Source organism: Aspergillus nidulans, chromosome I, assembly GCF_000011425.1.
Source record: "Aspergillus nidulans FGSC A4 chromosome I".
NCBI classification, from domain to species: domain Eukaryota; kingdom Fungi; phylum Ascomycota; class Eurotiomycetes; order Eurotiales; family Aspergillaceae; genus Aspergillus; species Aspergillus nidulans.
This window is the reverse complement of record NC_066257.1, coordinates 1364370-1381549: the sequence shown is the minus strand read 5'-3', so window position 1 is coordinate 1381549 and position 17180 is coordinate 1364370. Positions and strand designations below refer to the sequence as shown.

The following is a 17180-nucleotide window of genomic DNA, read 5'->3' as shown; positions in this document are numbered from 1 at the left end:
TTCCTGCATGTCATGTCTTGTGTATTGCATTCATCAAGTTCAAGTGCGAAAAGCTTGGCGATGTCTTTTTTCTCCTCTAGTTTTCTTCTGATCTCCATGTTTTTAGACAAAATCTTCTGCGTAGAAAAAGTTATTAGGGTCATTGTTTCCTTTCTATTTCTTCAGGTCTTAACTAGGTTCTCAACAAACGAACGACCTGTCCATTACACTGCTCTGTTGTATATGGCCTGATCAGCCAGCTTGTATTTAACGAAAATGTTCAGCTGGTTTCTGGTATTACCTGGTCTGGAAATTTGCACGTAATTTAACCGGCTTGCTGGGCTGTTCAGCTTGGCAGTGAAGTGCTTCACCTCACAAGTCGTATTACAGACCTGTGCTATATGCGGACGGAAAACAGACATGTGCTTGTTGATAATCTAATTATGCTCGAAAATGCCTTACTAGATGGTGCGACCCAGAGGGAATATGAAGGAAAAAAAAAAAAGTCGGCATATTTGTATCTGCCTGAACAATGCATAGAACAACTCCATGCTTGCTTTAGGTATCTAACTGTATGTAGTTAATCTTATGCTATAATATGATGATAAGTCCAAATTGCATGAGCGCCTCAAATAAACGGCAGCTGTTTGATGTATTTGTGCTTGGTAAGAGAATGACCGGAGTTGCAGGGAACAGTTAAGGTGGGACAGTAAGAGTCCGTAGGCAACGTGCCATAAAATCGCGACTAGACCGACCTTCGCTTAGTCTTAGTGTCACTTGTGACACCGTCCGTCACTATAACTGGGATGTTGACCTCTGAATTGGTGGGTTCTGGTGTGGAATTGTTTGACCCCTCCACCGGCGACGGGGTATCACTAGCAGGGGATGATATCTCGTTCGGCGACTTATTGATATTTCCGTTGCTTTTCGTATCGTCAGATGCTATGGAGAGATCTGACGCGAGTGTGTTGTTAATGGCTTCGAGAGAATCAGGCACCGGTGTAAGTGGTCCATCATGGCTGACGCTGCTTCTCTCAGACGTAGAAAGTGAAGAGCGTGAAGTAGTATAAGCCTGAGGGAGACCGAGAGCTGCTGCTACTGCAGCTTCTTCATCTGGCAACTTCGAAACGCTGCTATTTCGGCTCGACGGGGCAGAGAATATATGGCTTCCCCGTTGTTCGCTCATTTCCAAAATGTGATTGTAGCTGCGCCTGGTGGGATCGGCAAGTCGTTTTTTCTTCTTTTTCTCCCTCTTCGTCGGAGGACGCGCCACTATAACAGGAATCGGAGATGTTTGCAAACACCACTTAGAAACAGACCCAGGAAGCAAAGCCTGGACTCCGTTGAGGCTCTTGCCCCTAGTGCCGACAACTAGGACGGCGGGTTCATAGATTTTTATCTAGAATAAATCAGCAAACGCCAGACGTGATAAGTTATGGACGAATACCTACCATGCGTTGTATGATATCATGAACCTTGCCAACGGCCAATTCCAACACCAGACTTATGGCTTTTTCATTCTGGCTGTTTTTCTGAATGACCTGGTCGAAAAGTCTCTCAGCCTCCTGACGATACTTCCCAGCCTCGACCGCTGCATCACTCGCGATACTAGAGTCTTTTTCGACTACCCGCAGACAGACAATTTCATCGCCGTCATCCACCAGTTCGTCAATAAGCCATTCAAGAGCAAACTCGGAGTAATCGTTCAGGTCGGTGCCACAAAGGAATGTGCGGCTTCGTCGGCTAAGCTGATAGCCTTTATGTTTATAGTTGAGAGTGAGTGAGAAATCCGGGGTATCCGGGTTATCGAAGGTATCGAAGGAAACCCCACGCTCGTACGTTCTTGTAACGGAGTTTATTAACTAGGCACTTAAACGGAATTGGGCAACTTACTGGGGCGGTGGAGGGGAGTAACCTCGCCCATGAACCTTCTGATCCCTTCCATGGACCTCAGACTGAAGATTCTTCTGGCCCGTTGTGCTACTAGGGCGCGAAGGAGGCGACTCGACCTGTTCGATGTTGAACTGGATTGACCTTCTATGAGGATTATCGGTCATGCTCATGCTCCCGGAGCGGGATAATTCCGAGACACTGGCGGTCCGCTCGTGCCCTGGTAGTATAGAGCCATCTTCCGGGTCAGGCGACGTATACGGGGATATGGAGGCCATATTGTATGCAATGTTGTGTTGGGTAGATGGTTAGGCAGGAAGAGCGTAGCGAATGTGGTGGCAGATGCCGGCTCTGGAAGTCAAGGGAGTGATTCGATCACGTAGTTCAGACAATGATTGGCGGCTCAACCGCCATGAAGCTTCTGAAGTTCTTCTGCCGGTCGTACGATGCAGGAGCTGCAGATCATGGTTTGCGATAACGCACGAGTCGGACAAGAGCTTCGGGTAGATGCAGTGTCATGCCCCTGAAGGGTTAAGGGCGGAGTCAATGAAGGAAAGAACGCTTTAGGCTCAAGATCGTGAGAGAAGATTGTTTCCAGCTTTCATGATTAGCACAGAATGCCGGATGCAGGACACTCCTATCGTCATAAATGGGTGTCGGTCGTATGAGACAACAAGGGAGAGGGGCTGGACGCTTTGGGAAGGCGGTGATCCTATACAGAAGCTCTATGCAGTTTACGTAAGTCCGCATAGCATACCAGCCTACAGCTAGCAGTATTGACCATTGTATCTTCAGAAGTACTTTTATGGTGGCTTTAGGCGATGGATGAAACAACCTCGAGAGGAAATTCAAGGGCCACAGTCGTCTCAACGAAGGGCGTCATTATCAGTGATACCCACCAAGCTAGGAATGAGCTTGATTTAATACAACCAATAACTGGAGCAGGATTACTTCTCCGTGAAGTATAACCAGTGGACTCCATTCATTCAGACCCTAAAAAACCAAGCAGTATGAGGCTGTTCCCTGGTTAATGCTTAAATTCGGGTTGCTGGCGGAGGCCTACTTATTCTCTGGACTTGTCTGGTTTCAGTACGCATATAAAGTGTCTCTTAAACCCGAGCATAAAGACAAGAACCACAAAGAACGCCACATACGCCCATTCCACAATATGCTAGAAATGCAATAAAACTTGGCATCAGGGTCCAATAGCCTTGTACCAAACCATCAAGCTCCGCGCTCTCAGTTAAGACAGGCATAGAACCTCTTTGGGGAGTTCCGTTTGCTTTTGTCTAGCCTGTTCTACGATGAGCTGCAACACCTCCTTTGCTATGGGAAGTCGAATTGACAGCGCATGTAGAGAGGTATAGGAGTTTATGAAATGCCCTCTATTTTCCGCGTTGTCTAGGTCCACAAGCAGTATGGACAGCGCAATATTTGCGTAGCGTATATAGATGAAGGGCATGTAATGCACAGACCAGCGAGAACCAAATATCTCCAGGAGAGAGCATATGATACGAGCAGACGATAGACGAATGGCTTGCACTTCATTTAGAGGGGAATACGGGTCATTGGCGGTCTTTATGTCTTCAAATACGTTGATCACGGCACTGTGATAGCTTAAACTGGAAGGGCAGCAGTGTTAGCAGCTAAAGGTGTGGAAGTAATAAGGAGCCAATATCAACATACTGCATATCAAGAACCGCCGGGGTTGATGCGCTGTCTAGTAAGCTCGCATGCGTCAGACATTCGGGAAGTTCGGTAACCCATTGTTTCAGGCGTTGGTGAAAAATCTCCGCCATCTCCTCCTTGGTGCAGCAAAGTTGTCCTATACTCTGGAAAGGGTTGTTTGATATCTCCCACAACACCAGTTGTAGTTTGAGCAACTCGGTGCTAACGCAATTTGAGTGTGCTGGTATTGGAACAGGCATCGCTGGTGACCCATCTTCGACACCGTATGGCCACCACACGTCCTTTGGGGTATGGTGTCGAGGCCGCAAATCATAGAGAGTGGGTTTCGGCATGATGGAAGCCTTGTGCAAACTAGGGAAAATACTACTGAGACCGGTCAGATGCTGTGAGATTATGTATTAAGTGGACTTACGAGAGCGCACTAAAAGAACCGGTGATTGCAGTATCAAGGGCCAAAAGTAGCTCCTGGGCTTTCTCGTCAGCGCTTACCGCAATGGCATTCCTTCGAGCCTGGAGCTGTCGGGCACAGTCGGCGATTTCGACCAAGTACTGCCAACTAAGCATGTGCTTGCCCATAATCCATGTACTAGCAGCTGATTTAGCATGCCTTACAGAACCAAATGGTCAAGGTCATCACCTCAGATATAGCTCACAGCGACCCTGGAAGCTTGTCAGAGAGAATTTGCCTTCCTCCTGGCCCAACAGCCGTTTTGCTTCGTCAAAAAAATCCAGTCTCCCGGGTGGGACAACGTCGGATGCGGAATTTGTTTCAGGTACGTCGCAGTAGCACTAGAATCGCAGAATTATTGAATAGTTCTCGCACTGTAGGAATCGGTTCAGCAGGATATATTACGTACACATGCAACTGCTAGGATAGCATTGACAAGGAAGGGAGAACAAAAGGGGGAGTCTATGTTCCCGCTCTGCATGTCTCTGATAAACAAGTCGCGTTCAATCCACTTTAGCACGGGGGAGTTCCAAGAAAAGTAGATAGAGATGAGATGGGAGATATAGTTGCTATCGTCTGTCACTGAGGTCCATGGCCAGGCCGGTACATGGTAGAGAGGACTGAATCTCTACTAAAACTAAGCACTGGGTCATAGTTTGTAGAATGCCTAGCCCGGTAAGTGAGTAGCGTTCTTACCTGCCGTGGAACATGCTCGGCCTCGCTGGGTGACGGGCTTTGGGCCAGAAATCGCCGAATGTCGTCTAGTGAAGCGTCGCTCCGGATATAGTTCAGAACTCTACTAGCCTCTTCCTGACTTCCATCGCGAATAATGTCCACCAACCTCACTAGGAGCGTGCGATCTTGCTCCAAGACATCCAGCCGACGCTCAAGGACGCCACGGCGGCGACGATCACTTTCTTCGTCGAGGATACACTCTATTTTCTGGCGACGGCAGCGCTCGCAGGGGGGTGGAAGACCAACGCACTATGAAAGAGTCAATGAGACGAGACGGGAAAGTGAAAGAACCGAAAGCATTGCCTTTGATTTGCGTTTCCGGCACTCGGTGCAAGCCAACGAAGCCTTCTTGATGCGAGGTCGAATGGTATTTCCCACTGGCGAAGCGACAGCAGAAGGCACCGGCAGGAGTGGCCTCTCAAAGGGCCGAGACGACATATCTTGCGCCTTGGTGTAGGGGGTGAGGGGAAGCGCTAGGCTATCTGGGCATGATTCCGTAGGTGTTGGATAAAAGTAGGCTGTTGTGACAACGAAATTGGAGTATCTGAATTATCCTAGAGAAAGAAAAGCCACTAAGCACAAGATGGCTCCTAATAGTCCTAGGTGCTCCAGAAGGTTACCTAAGCTGCACTAGCAGCAGCCTGCTCATAGACTGGGCGGCAGCCAGGCAAGTTGGGTCAGACCCGTGACACGGCGGGCAGTTGAACTGGGGCATTGTCGCATGTCGACCAATCATAACATTGGGAAGATTTCTCCTGCTGAGATTCAAGGTTTGAGTTGCATCATTGCCAAGGATTTTCAGATGGGGACCTTTCGGAAAGCTCAATCCTTTCTGCCCAAATTGAAGATGGAAAGAACCATTCATTCTACCCACCAGCGCCCAACAGTCGAGTCGGGTTCGAGCCCGATTCACCGGGAACAAAGGTACGTTCCAGTTAGGGTTTATGTCAACGCTCGGGGTCGAACCTTGCTTAAAGAGCCCACACTGACACCTGTCTGCAGCATTGCCAGCAAAGATTACCCCATGTCCTGGCGCCTTGCTTTGAAAAGAATGAGGAACATATGATCAGCGTAGGAGATCCCATTTAGCCGCATTATCGACTACTAGTCTAATATTGAATGGCGACGGAGCTGTAATGCCGCAATGTCAGTGCGGCCTTGCTCCCTGTCTCCATACTGGTCACTGTGAGACTCGCTTAAAGGGGGCCCTTCTGATAAGATTCGGGTTGCTGCCTCGCGGCAGGGATGCACAATACGTGCAAAGAGGCAGCGGGCAATGTCACTGCCACATCTCAATGTGTGATATGAGTCTAGGGAGTATTAAAACTTTCAAGCTAGTACTATCTCTTGCCAGTCGTAGGAATAGGTTTCCCTTGCGTGCTCGAGTCGTCGCAACCACTGAGGTACTTCTGGACAGTAAGGCTTGTTACCGTAACGTCGGCACCAAGCCATTGCTCGTCCCGTGGGAGACAAGGGTCTTTTCCTTCCGAGTCCTTGCAGTATCGAACATTGGAAGATAGTGACTAGTTTAGTGTCTCACTTATGTAAGCCTAACTGGCATAGTTAGCACAAGTAGTGGACTGTCTTCGCCATAAGTCCACACTATAAGAATATGACCAGCTAAAGGTCGGGAATTAAGAAACAGGATCAGAGACTCTGTTATAAGCGATTTGTATGAAGAGTCTTTTGAATTATCAAGCGAGAGCTCAGCGAGTTCTAACCTTGAATGCCGCCGAAACATCTGCCGAGCAGGATATAACGAACCAGGAACATGAGAGCGCCAGTCTAGAAAAAAAAAAAAAAAAAACTCCCGATTGACGCCTGCTTACTGTGCCAGTATGTCTAGAATTACCCTGCTGAAACGATCATTTGTTCTCTTACTAAGCATCCTGTCTCCAGACTTCATTTGTCCGACCACAGGTTATCGATCCTAGCCCCATAACACCACACGAGCCCACGAAATACATTCAAGCCCCTAAGCCCCTATTAAAGACGTGACTTCCCAGCTCGAGTAGTGAGCTGCCACAGCCCTGGGATACGAGGTACGATTACAGGATTTAAGATAATCCTGGTCACAATAGAAGATTCACTTAGAAGCCGGCCGGACCCAGTAGACCAACCCTTCCCCCATGCGTGACTTCTCAAAGAAAACAAGGCATTGAATTATCAAGATCGGATACAAGGAATTTATCCATCCTACTGTTCCTAGTATTCCTTAAGGCTTAAGCTACATCACTGCGCCATTTTCAACCTCCTCTCAGCCGGCATCAGTGGTCTGGTCCATATTACGTTAATCCTGGAGCTCCCAGGGTCAGTGTTTCAGCCGCTATTGTAAGGTAGCCGGTTACTATTATCTTGCTCAATATCAATACTGAGCATCTACTTCGATGGGGCTGGTGTTTGGTTTCAAATAATGTCTGGGCAAGCTCTATATAAGAACCTGAAGGGGTGTTGGCAGGGCACCCAATGGGGTGACATCGAGGAATATGTTTGTCGCCAGCGAAATGCTTAGGACTCTGTTTTATAGGGGGCAGGTCAGGTTCCCACAGTGTAAATCCGAGTTTAGACAAGGCTAGTAATCCCGAGTTCGTTGCAAGCTTTGTGGCAGCGATTTCCAAGTAAAGCTTAGCATTGCCATCCTCCCATCATCTTTGCTCCGCACATTAGTCCTTTCTCACGACGCCAACTGCTTCGGATCAGCACTAAGTATTATACCCCTCGGAGATTCCACATCAGTTAGATTTTCTACCGCATATTATTAGACAGCTCCTTGTCGGGGGAACCCATCATCTTGTGGGGACTAGAGGCTATCCCCACGACTCCCCACGATCTCTACACTTCTGTTTCTCATCCCCCCCTATTCCCACACTCGCCCAACGGTTTCCCTCAGCATCATTATCAAGGCAGGAGGCATTGCACAAACTCTCTACGTTTGTCAGCTCAGGTTCGCCACAAAATCTGGGATGCTATATCTAGGGGTCCCCCCCCTTCATCTGGGGGTGGGCCTGCCATTACCCCAGATCATCACTTTCCGATCCGCTTCGTCTTCCTATAGTTTTTCCTCTCCTTTTGTCACTTAGTCCGGCAAGATGGTATCCGAAGTGGCTGAGGTCCCATCTAATCTCCCTTTCAGCAGTAACAATGATCCTACTAAGGAGAAGGACGCCAGCGAGTTCGTCGAAGAAGCAAACGAGAAATGCATCCCTCTCGCTTCCGAAATAGCGGCCTCCCATTTATCAGAAGCCCATCGCGAGTACCTGCTCCTGCGCTTTACGGAACTCTTGATTTGGATCCGCTCCCAAGTGCATCCAACGAAGACCCATACAATTGGCCGCTCTGGAAGGTACGATTGATGCAGGAAAGGGTTTGGTTCATCGCTGACGAATGCATATGCTGGTAGAAAGTGATAAACCTCGTCCTCGTCGCATTCCACGCTTGCATGTCAACATTCACGGCCTCCATAATTCCCGCATACGAGGACATTTCCATTGACCTTGGAGTGTCTATGCAAAGGGCCAGTTACCTGACTTCACTCCAGATTGCCGTCTTGGGTGGAGCGCCATTGTTCTGGAAGCCGTTATCCAATCGATATGGTCGTCGACCTATATTCCTTTTGTCAACCATATTGAGTTTGGTCTGCAATATTGGCTGCGCAAAGAGCCCAAATTACGCCTCGATGGCCGCATGCAGAGCCCTAACTGCATTCTTCATCTCACCCGCGGCAGCTATCGGGAGTGCGGTTGTAACAGAAACATTCTTTCGAAAAGAGCGTGGTCGATATATGGGAATCTGGACGTTGATGGTTACCCTAGGTGTCCCAGTTGGTAAGTCTCGTTGCTGATATGAGGTCTGACCCTCCATGCTGACACTCGTTATCCCAGGACCGCTGATCTTCGGATTTGTCACAAATCGTGCTGGATACCGCTGGGTCTTCTGGGTCCTTGCCATAATTAACGGAGTGCAGTTCGCTCTATACCTCTTCTTCGGCGCCGAAACTCGTTATATCAGCAGCAATCAGGACCAGTCATCATTCATTTCCCACAGCCTGTGCCTCCCTTTCCGACGCATAGACCCGACTCCGTTAAAGCTCAGCGAGTTTTATCACCCACTCACCCTAGTAACCCTCCCAACAGTCTTTATCCCAGCCTTTGCATACGCAATGGTCTTCCTATTCGGCAGCGTCCTAATCACTGTAGAAGTACCCCAATTGTTGCAAGAGAAATTTGGCCTCAACGCAGAACAACTCGGGCTCCAGTTTATTGGGGTCATAATCGGCACTGTTCTCGGCGAGCAAATTGGCGGCTCCCTGTCTGATATTTGGATGAACCGCCGCACACGCAAACTCCAAGCCAGACCAGAGCCGGAATTCCGTCTGTGGCTTAGTTATCCAGGTGTTCTTTTGACGATTATCGGCGTGGTCGTGTTCTTAGTCTGCACGCAACAAGCAGCTGAGGGTCATTGGGAGGTTTCACCCATTATTGGCACGGCGATAGCAGCCTTCGGGAATCAGGTTGTCACCACTGTGTTAGTCACGTATGCTGTGGATTCTTACCCCCAAGATTCCGGTAGTGTTGGGGTCTTCGTTACGTTCGTAAGACAGATATGGGGATTTATTGGGCCATTCTGGTTTGTCTATCCTTTTTTCTTTTAGTCCTGCAACATAGTGCTAAATCGTTCCATCCAGGTTCCCCGGCATGTTCAGTAATGTTGGTATTGCCGCGAGCTCAGGTGTTGCTGGTGGTCTAATGTTCGTTTTCAGCTTTCTGTTTATTATTCCGGTTCATGTTTTCGGGGCCAAATGGCGTTAGGAGATAAACTTCGAGGGGTACATAGGGTACATATTCTGAGTTTCGCCCCACTACCTGTATGGTTGTTCGAGGCACCATTTGTGTTCTCACTTCAACTGCTAAATTCTAGATGCCGGTAATTGAATGTCTCGTGCATTATATCAACATATTTCATTCAAGTGTTCGGTAGGCACAAATGTTCCGAATTCGGTGGTGCGATCACCGAAGCTTAAATGATTGCGGGGCAGGTCTGGAGTTTATCCACCTATAAGCCGGACTACAAAGAAACGTCTTTCCAAGATAAAGGAAACGACACTTCTTGAACCGTGAGCCTTTCTTGACGCTTGTGAGATTCTGGCTCACAAAGACACCCGACGCCATGTCTGCCGTTGAAGACTCATTGTACAAGCCCTACGATCAGTTCGTTCTCTTCGGAGACTCGATCACCCAGATGTCCTCTAACCAGGACCAGGGATTCGGATTCCAGCCCGCGCTACAAGATGGTCAGTGCTCTTTATTCCATATGATTTGCGAACAGCCCTGACAGCGTCATAGCGTACTCGAGAGCCCTTGATGTGATTAACCGCGGATTTGGGTGCGTAACTATTCCCTCGATGAGGTACATGGTTGCTTGTGTACTGACCGTCTCTGCAGCGGGTATACTACTGCGCATGCAGTCAAGGTGTTTCCGAAGTTCTTCCCAACCCCTGAGACAGCCACAGTTCGGTTTTTGGTATGTCTAGAACACCTACCAACGAGAACTCCGGTTGGTTGACGTCTATTGCAGACAATCTGGTTCGGGGCCAACGACGCCTCCCTCCTCGAATCCGACAACAAGCAGCACGTCCCATTGGATGTATACAAGAAGAATCTGGTGTCATTAGTCCAACACCCCGCAACAGTTGCCCAGCAGCCGCGCATCATCATCATTACTCCGACTCCGGTCAACGAGTACCAGCTGCAAAGCTTCGACGAGGATAAGGGCAATGTCCATCCCACGCGGAAAAATAGCCGTGCTCGGGAGTATGCGCAGGCTGCGCGCGAGGTTGCCGAGTCTTTGAATATTCCAGTGGTCGATCTCTGGACAGCCTTTATGACGGCCGTTGGTTGGAAGGAGGGGGACCCTCTTATCGGGTCTAGAGAGGGGCCGAATGATGAAAAGTTTGCGAGTTTATTCACGGACGGTGCGTGTTATCCTCCTCATAAGGCAGTCGGGGTACTAATCTCTTAATCAGGCTTGCATCTCACGGCAGACGGTTATCGGATCGTATACAACGAGGTTGTTGGGGCGATCGAAGCAAATTGGCCGGACCAGGCGCCGGGGAAGCTTCCCTATGTGCACCCGGCCTGGATGGAGGCTCCGAAATGATAGCAAATGGCAATCGCTCAGCCATTATTAGCTAGATTTGAGTGGTTATTTAGTTATCCAGATAAATATTGAATATCTGAGTCAAAGATAGCACCAAAAGCGGTCTAGAATCGATTGAAGCCGCCAAGGCTGTGATGTAGTGTCGTCGATGTTACGATCCCCTCACGATTTCCCGTCCCACGTTCATTCGTGTTAGTCTCCTGTCATTCTGGCTTTCTCAACCAACCGCCCTTGCCTTTCGGTTTCTAGGCCATCTGATTCGATATCCACTTCTAGCACTTGCCTATCCTCGAATCTGAATCAACACCTCCCCGACGACGTCGCTCCTGCCCCTACCTTCAAAACCCGCCGGAAGAGAAGCTTGCTCTGCAGCCCGTGCCCAGTTTCAGTGTTACAAAATAATCCGGAGTCCCGACCTGAGCCAAGAGTCCCATCTTTATATCCGAACAGGTCTCAACGTCGCCGGCAGCCCTCGACTGAACGCTTGCTAAATCCACGCCAGAACCGCTTATCTGCCCCAAATTATCACATCGGCGTTTGCTCCGAATCGTCCCTCGATATACCGCTCGCTAGAAACCTTCCTCTTGACAATATTACCACTCTCTCCTGACGATCTGTTTAAGACTCAAAGGCACACCGCATACTTGTTAGTTGCATTTCGGGTGGACGGCCGGAGGGCCGTCTCACAGTCTACGAGGGTGGAGGTGTTTCGAGCGGTAACGTGGCCTGGCTGGACATTGGAATCGTACGCTGGAAAACTTCGTGCCGTCACTACTGATTTTGTCTGACAATTAAGTCTGGTTTATGTCTGTTCGTTCGATATTTTGAGATCCCCGCTGGCCACTTTGCTCAGCGCCTTCGAGTCAATTCCCTTCTAGCAAGGCTGCCTCCGCAGCGAGGTCCACCGCTTCGAACTCGGACATGGATGCACAGTATCCTTTTGCCTCACGCGACGATATCTGGCGCGTTTTTGAAGAGTTAAAAGACCTGCACGCCACACAGATTGAGCAGGCGGAACGCATTGCGAGACTCGAACGCCGGAGGGACGAGGATGCAAGGTTGAAAAGTGTCTGGGGCCCCTTGTCACCTTTTCCAAGCTCTGTTGGCGGTACGATATCGACGGGTATGTTATATGCGTTTGCGTTCGTTTTCGAAGACACTTGGATTAATCATTTCTCATGTTTGTCACAGAGCCCGTATTCCAGCCTACAGTCGACACTTTCAAGGGATTCGACCAAGGACAACATCACAATATGGGTCCCATGGCCTTGGACCCTGAAGATGAACCAAGGAGGGGTACGTCGAGAGCGAATAGCGTTCGATTTGATGAAAGTGCCATACACGGGTATTACGGGCAGGCCAATCGTTCTAGTAGTGAGCTTCCGATAAGAACCGGAAGCGGGATGGGAAGCCTTCCTCTTACTGAGCGATCTTTATCACATCGCTCGGACGGAAGGCAGAGCTCGTCAGGATATTCTCATCATTCAGCCCGAACCAATAGCCTGGGTTTAGAGACAACCAACAGGATAATGGGCTCAATGCTGAGCGATTCGCCTCTCATACCTCCGCCAGGCCTGTTTCTACTAGGCCCCGTTCCAGCTATTATCCGGTGCTGGATGACCACAAATTTCTCGAATGATTCACTTCTTTACGCGGCTGCCTGCAGTGGATCGTATAGATCTCTGTTGAGCCACGCGATGGTTCGAAAGCTGGGTTTTGAGGAACAGCTGGTACAAGACGTTGACTCGCAGTATATCAAGCTTCCAATGTATCTTCCAGAAGCCAGTGTGCATCAGGCTTCATCACGCCCTAGTAGTCCTGCCCCCCAGGTCCCCACCTTGACAATCCGTTTCCTTGTTCAACATGTTAGCACAGATGATACTTCGGTCCAGATCATCCTTGGGAGTGATGTCCTTCGTGCCCATAATGCTGACATCCTGTTTTCGCAAGACAAGATTATTATGGTGGACGACGAAAGGAACAAGGTATCTATTCCTTTGGTACGGCCCGAGAATGACTCTGTTTTCAAACACCTACACACTGCATCGAGACATATGACCCCATCAGGAGATATATCTCGAACGTCGCTTGATTTGACGAGTGAACGTGTTGACATAGAAAACCCACCCGCCGTTGGTGTAATCGGGAAGCGTACTCGCGTTTCGCAAGAGGCTCATCCGGCCTCTTCTCCCAGTCGAGACTTTGCGTCCGAGTTTGCGAATAGTCGAGCAGCAGAATCACCGGATGATTCAAGGAATGGCAAAGATGATAGCCCGCAGGTTCCGGCCAAAACTGGCATATCAACCGACACACAAGGAGACAGTGTTGTGAAGGTGCAGCCCGCTGGTGTATGGGGCTCATGGAAGCGCGACACAAAGACTGACGCGAATGCCGCTGGAGCAGGGAAGCCCTCCCGTCCACGTCCGATGAAGGTTCTCCGGCCCTCAAAAGCTACGAATCGAAGTGTTTCGGCCACTGGGCCACCTGGTGCTTCCAGCAGCGAGGCGACAGGGCCTCCATCATCACATCCTGCATCAACAATGACCTCGCCTGAAAGTCGAACGGGGAAACCACTCACCCCCAACCCGATTGGAGGTGCTTCGGCCTTCCCATGGCTGAATGCGTCCTGATTTTTCGGATTTCAAGTATGCCCTGATTGGAATATATCAGAGTACAACACCTGTGACGACCCGGCCACCGTGACGACTTTCATTGATTACTCGCACCTAGCGTAAGCAAAAGTTTTGGATGAGGACGCTCTGTCGATGTCGTCTGATTACGTTTTCATAACGTGTAATAGCAGGCATCTTAGCATATTAATACATACAGGCGGACACACGTCCCCAAACAGATCTTACTTTAAATCTTTGAAAGTTTCTCTAATGCCTCCTTAGTCTCTTCCTTGGTCTCCTTCACAAGCCCCGCAATGGCCTTGAAGTGCTGGTGATTCGCATCCCCTAAAATCTCAAATAAAATACTCTCACTGGTTGTCACAATCGCTCCCGCATCCCGCAACCTTGCAAGCGCAATCCCCCTCTCCTCCGCGTTGATACTGCTTACACCGTCAACAAGAACATACACTCGATGCCCGCGCTCCAGCAGATCGAGTGTTGTCTGCGTCACACAAATGTGTGTCTCAATGCCGACAATGATCGCATCCATCAGGGCTTCACCTTTCTTCGGAACGGGTAGAAGCCCATCTATCTCTGGCGTGACCATCGAGAATAGCGTCTTGTCAATATCGGCGCGGACATTGGGGCCATTTAAAAGTTGCTGAAGAACGGGAACAGTGGCGCCAAGTCTTGCGCGGTTTTGGGTGGTGACAAAAATTGGAATGGAGAGGGTGTTTGCTGCGCGGAGAAGTTTTGTTGTAGTTGTTACTCTAAGTTGTGTTAATCAGAGCTGCCCGACAGCAAGGGGAGGGTATATATTTCATGTCCCGGTACATTTTGGGGAATTCATAGATGGCCTTTTCGAACTTCTCTTGCATATCGCAGATACTAGTTCAAAGTATAATTAGTAAAGTGAATGGGCGCTAGGAACTAAAGTCCATCACAAATAAGGTTGCGTACAAGACCGCTGGGTTGCCTGGATTGTTACGCTGTTAGTTGGGTTGGTTTCGGATTCATGAGTTGAGGGCGAACGTACGGATACGACAGGCTCTTGATATGGCAGCCATTGTATTTTCCCGCTATTAATGTAGAATAACTGGTTTACCGCAAATTGACGAAAGATTTCTTTCAAAAGAAGGAAAGGATGTCGAGAAGTCGGAGTACTTAATGAATTGGAAGGCGGGGGCGTGCGGGGAAGTAGTTGAGTTTGTATCCTAAAAAATAAGGCCACATAAAGTTACACCACGTGATTCGGGTCGAATTTCGGTCGGGAAATATGGCTGATGAGTCATCGTGGGGACTCTTGCGCATTTTTCATCCTGACTAAGAAGGAAAGACTGATGCTTGGCAAAACCGGTCGGTTCCTTTTCTTCATCCACGCTCTTCTTTTCTCCTCTTTTTTCTCACCACCAATCTCAACTCCCCATACCGGCCTCATTCTACCCCATCAGCTTTGGACATTGATTCTCGTCAAACTACAATCCGGAAGCTGCAAACTCGCTTTCTCGGTTTTTACAGCCATAACCCTGGTTAGTACTTGCACAGGTGGACTGTCGGTTCACCCTCAAATTAAGCGATCCAGAAAAGTCTGACTTCCTGTCTTCGCCTTAGAAAACCACCCGTTGGTTTGTCTCTCTTCCGGCCAGAGAAAGCCACAGAATCAAGAAAAACCCGAGAAGTTGTCTATGTATTCGTCCTGCGTCAGAGATTTCGATCACCACCTGCCGCTCAAGCTGCAAACGTTTCGCTCTATATCGAAACCTTGTAGTTTCTACTCAAAGTCCTGTGGCTGAAATCTCGTAAAGGCTCTCCTGCCTTTTCTTCGATCTACTTCTAGCAATTCTGTCTAGACAACCGCCACCATTTCACCACCAAGAATTAATCGAGTGACTCGCGGCGTATGTCTTGTCTCTTGAAGAATTCTTTCATCCAGGTTCCCTCCCGCTTCTTCAATCGCCTCTCGTCGCCTCTTTGAATCCTCTGAAACATTAATTCTCGTCTCTCGTCTACAACAACTGTCATCATGGCTCCCAACAACATCAACATTCGTCGTGATGTTTCCGATCCTTTCTACCGTTACAAGATGGAGCCCTTGCAGTCTAAGATTGAAGGCAAGGGTAACGGTATTAAGACTGTTATCGTCAACTTGAACTCGGTTGCTGGGTCTTTGAGCCGTCCACCTGCCTATGTTATCAAGTACTTTGGGTTCGAACTTGGTGCCCAGGCCAACGCTAAACCTACCGATGACCGCTGGATCATCAACGGCGCTCATGATTCCCGGAAGCTACAAGACTATCTTGACGGATTCATTACCAAATTTGTTCTCTGCAAGAAGTGCAAGAACCCGGAGACCGATGTCATCATCAAGGACGAGAAAATTATCCTGGACTGCAAGGCTTGTGGTCAGCGTTCGGATGTTGATTCCCGCCTCAAACTCAGCACCTTCATTCTTCGCAACAACACCTCCGGCAAGGGCAAGAAGGATAAATCCACCAAGAAGACTCGCCGCGAGAGGAACAAGGAAAAGGAGGCTGCGAATGGAGAAAACAATGGGAGCCCAGGCGAGAGCAACTCAGACAATGGCGATGAGAATGAAGATGGCGCACTCGAAGCCGGCAGCGACGATGAGCTTACTCGTCGCATTAACACTGCCGCTCAGGGTATTGAAGCGGAGGATGAAATCGAGGACGACAACTGGAATGTTGACGTCTCGGAAGAGGCTGTGAAGGCTCGTGCCAAGGAGCTCCCGGACGACCTGAAGCGCGCTCTTGCTCTTGACGAGGGAGACGACGAGGGTGCCGATGGCCCTACAGCTTATGATGAACTCGGTAGCTGGGTTCTGGACACTGCTACTGAGAAGGGCGGTATCTCTAAGGTCGAGGATGTCGAGATCTATTTGAAGGCCAAGGAGCTCGGTATCGAAACCAAGCACAAGACTTTGGCAGTTCTTGCTCAAACCATCTTTGATGAGAAGATTGCCAAGCAGGTCGATGGCCGCGCCCCTCTGCTCAAGAAGATGATCACTTCTGAGCGCCACGAGAAGGCCTTCCTTGGCGGCACCGAGCGTTTCCTCGGCAAGGAGCACCCCGAACTTATCTCCCAAGTTCCCGCTGTCCTGCTCGGCTATTACCAGAACGACCTGGTCTCGGAGGAAACTCTTAAGGCCTGGTGCTCCAAGGCTAGCAAGAAGTATGTGGACATTCAGACCAGCAGGAAGGTTCGCAAGGCTGCGGAGCCCTTTCTCCAGTGGCTTGAGAGCGCCGAAAGTGAGGAAGAGAGCGAGGATGACGAGTAAATCCGTCGTCTGTGGCAACAGTATATTTTCAGGGAAATTCTGGCTTTAAATACTTTATCGTCTTCTATTTCCGACCCTGCGTCCCTCTTTTTGTGAATGCTCCCAGATTGCCAACCTTTCTTGTCTGATTCAACTAGATGAAACCAGAAGACCCTTGTGGTCCTAGTTTAGTTTTGAATTGCAATCACTGCTCTTACTACCTATCCGCTGTTATGCCTGAATTTGGCCTATATCGATCTTTGAGAACGTACATGTAGGATTATTTAATTGACCATCATCATGCTGATAAACATTCGAGACGACTAGTAAGGCTGGAAACTGAAGCACTTCTATACGTACATTTGCAAGGACCCTTAAAACACTTTCAACAATATAT

General features: G+C 49.1%; 7 protein-coding genes across 7 annotated transcripts, besides 1 other annotated feature; 4 read left to right on the top strand and 3 right to left on the bottom strand.

The window, feature by feature from the left end:
• Nucleotides 1-17180: part of a sequence feature (contig 1.104 1606..297769(-1)) that runs on past both edges of the window.
• Nucleotides 725-2180, bottom strand: ANIA_06061 (universal stress protein; the record flags this gene model as incomplete). The annotated part of the gene is made up of 3 exons (XM_658573.2): nt 1873-2180; nt 1431-1821; nt 725-1378 (listed from the first exon to the last, which is right to left on the bottom strand). Exons 1-3 carry the CDS (start codon nt 2145-2147, stop codon nt 725-727), a joined length of 1320 nt encoding a protein of 439 aa, XP_663665.1. The 5' UTR covers nt 2148-2180.
• Nucleotides 3113-5456, bottom strand: ANIA_06062 (uncharacterized protein; the record flags this gene model as incomplete). Its single annotated transcript, XM_050612085.1, has 8 exons — nt 3113-3491; nt 3556-3924; nt 3971-4151; nt 4212-4347; nt 4416-4634; nt 4703-4990; nt 5033-5285; nt 5362-5456. 8 exons carry the CDS (start codon nt 5454-5456, stop codon nt 3113-3115), a joined length of 1920 nt encoding a protein of 639 aa, XP_050467016.1.
• Nucleotides 7938-9549, top strand: ANIA_06063 (putative MFS transporter; the record flags this gene model as incomplete). The annotated part of the gene is made up of 4 exons (XM_050612080.1): nt 7938-8084; nt 8142-8565; nt 8623-9367; nt 9426-9549. The coding sequence occupies 4 exons, from the start codon at nt 7938-7940 to the stop codon at nt 9547-9549; spliced, it is 1440 nt and encodes a 479-aa protein (XP_050467015.1).
• Nucleotides 9908-10897, top strand: ANIA_06064 (isoamyl acetate-hydrolyzing esterase; the record flags this gene model as incomplete). The annotated part of the gene is made up of 5 exons (XM_658576.1): nt 9908-10031; nt 10084-10123; nt 10183-10261; nt 10316-10712; nt 10764-10897. 5 exons carry the CDS (start codon nt 9908-9910, stop codon nt 10895-10897), a joined length of 774 nt encoding a protein of 257 aa, XP_663668.1.
• Nucleotides 11819-13527, top strand: ANIA_06065 (uncharacterized protein; the record flags this gene model as incomplete). The annotated part of the gene is made up of 2 exons (XM_658577.1): nt 11819-12020; nt 12089-13527. 2 exons carry the CDS (start codon nt 11819-11821, stop codon nt 13525-13527), a joined length of 1641 nt encoding a protein of 546 aa, XP_663669.1.
• ANIA_06066 (putative isochorismatase family hydrolase) lies at nt 13757-14593 on the bottom strand (the record flags this gene model as incomplete). Its single annotated transcript, XM_658578.2, has 4 exons — nt 14546-14593; nt 14470-14485; nt 14344-14397; nt 13757-14279 (listed from the first exon to the last, which is right to left on the bottom strand). The coding sequence occupies exons 1-4, from the start codon at nt 14574-14576 to the stop codon at nt 13757-13759; spliced, it is 624 nt and encodes a 207-aa protein (XP_663670.1). The 5' UTR covers nt 14577-14593.
• ANIA_06067 (translation initiation factor eIF5) lies at nt 14929-17012 on the top strand. The gene is made up of 2 exons (XM_658579.2): nt 14929-15038; nt 15121-17012. Exon 2 carries the CDS (start codon nt 15533-15535, stop codon nt 16802-16804), a length of 1272 nt encoding a protein of 423 aa, XP_663671.1. The 5' UTR covers nt 14929-15038; nt 15121-15532; the 3' UTR covers nt 16805-17012.

Excerpts from the sequence above, each read along its gene's own strand:
- ANIA_06067 (XM_658579.2), top strand. The coding sequence starts at position 15,533 with ATGGCTCCCAACAACATCAACATTCGTCGTGATGTTTCCGATCCTTTC.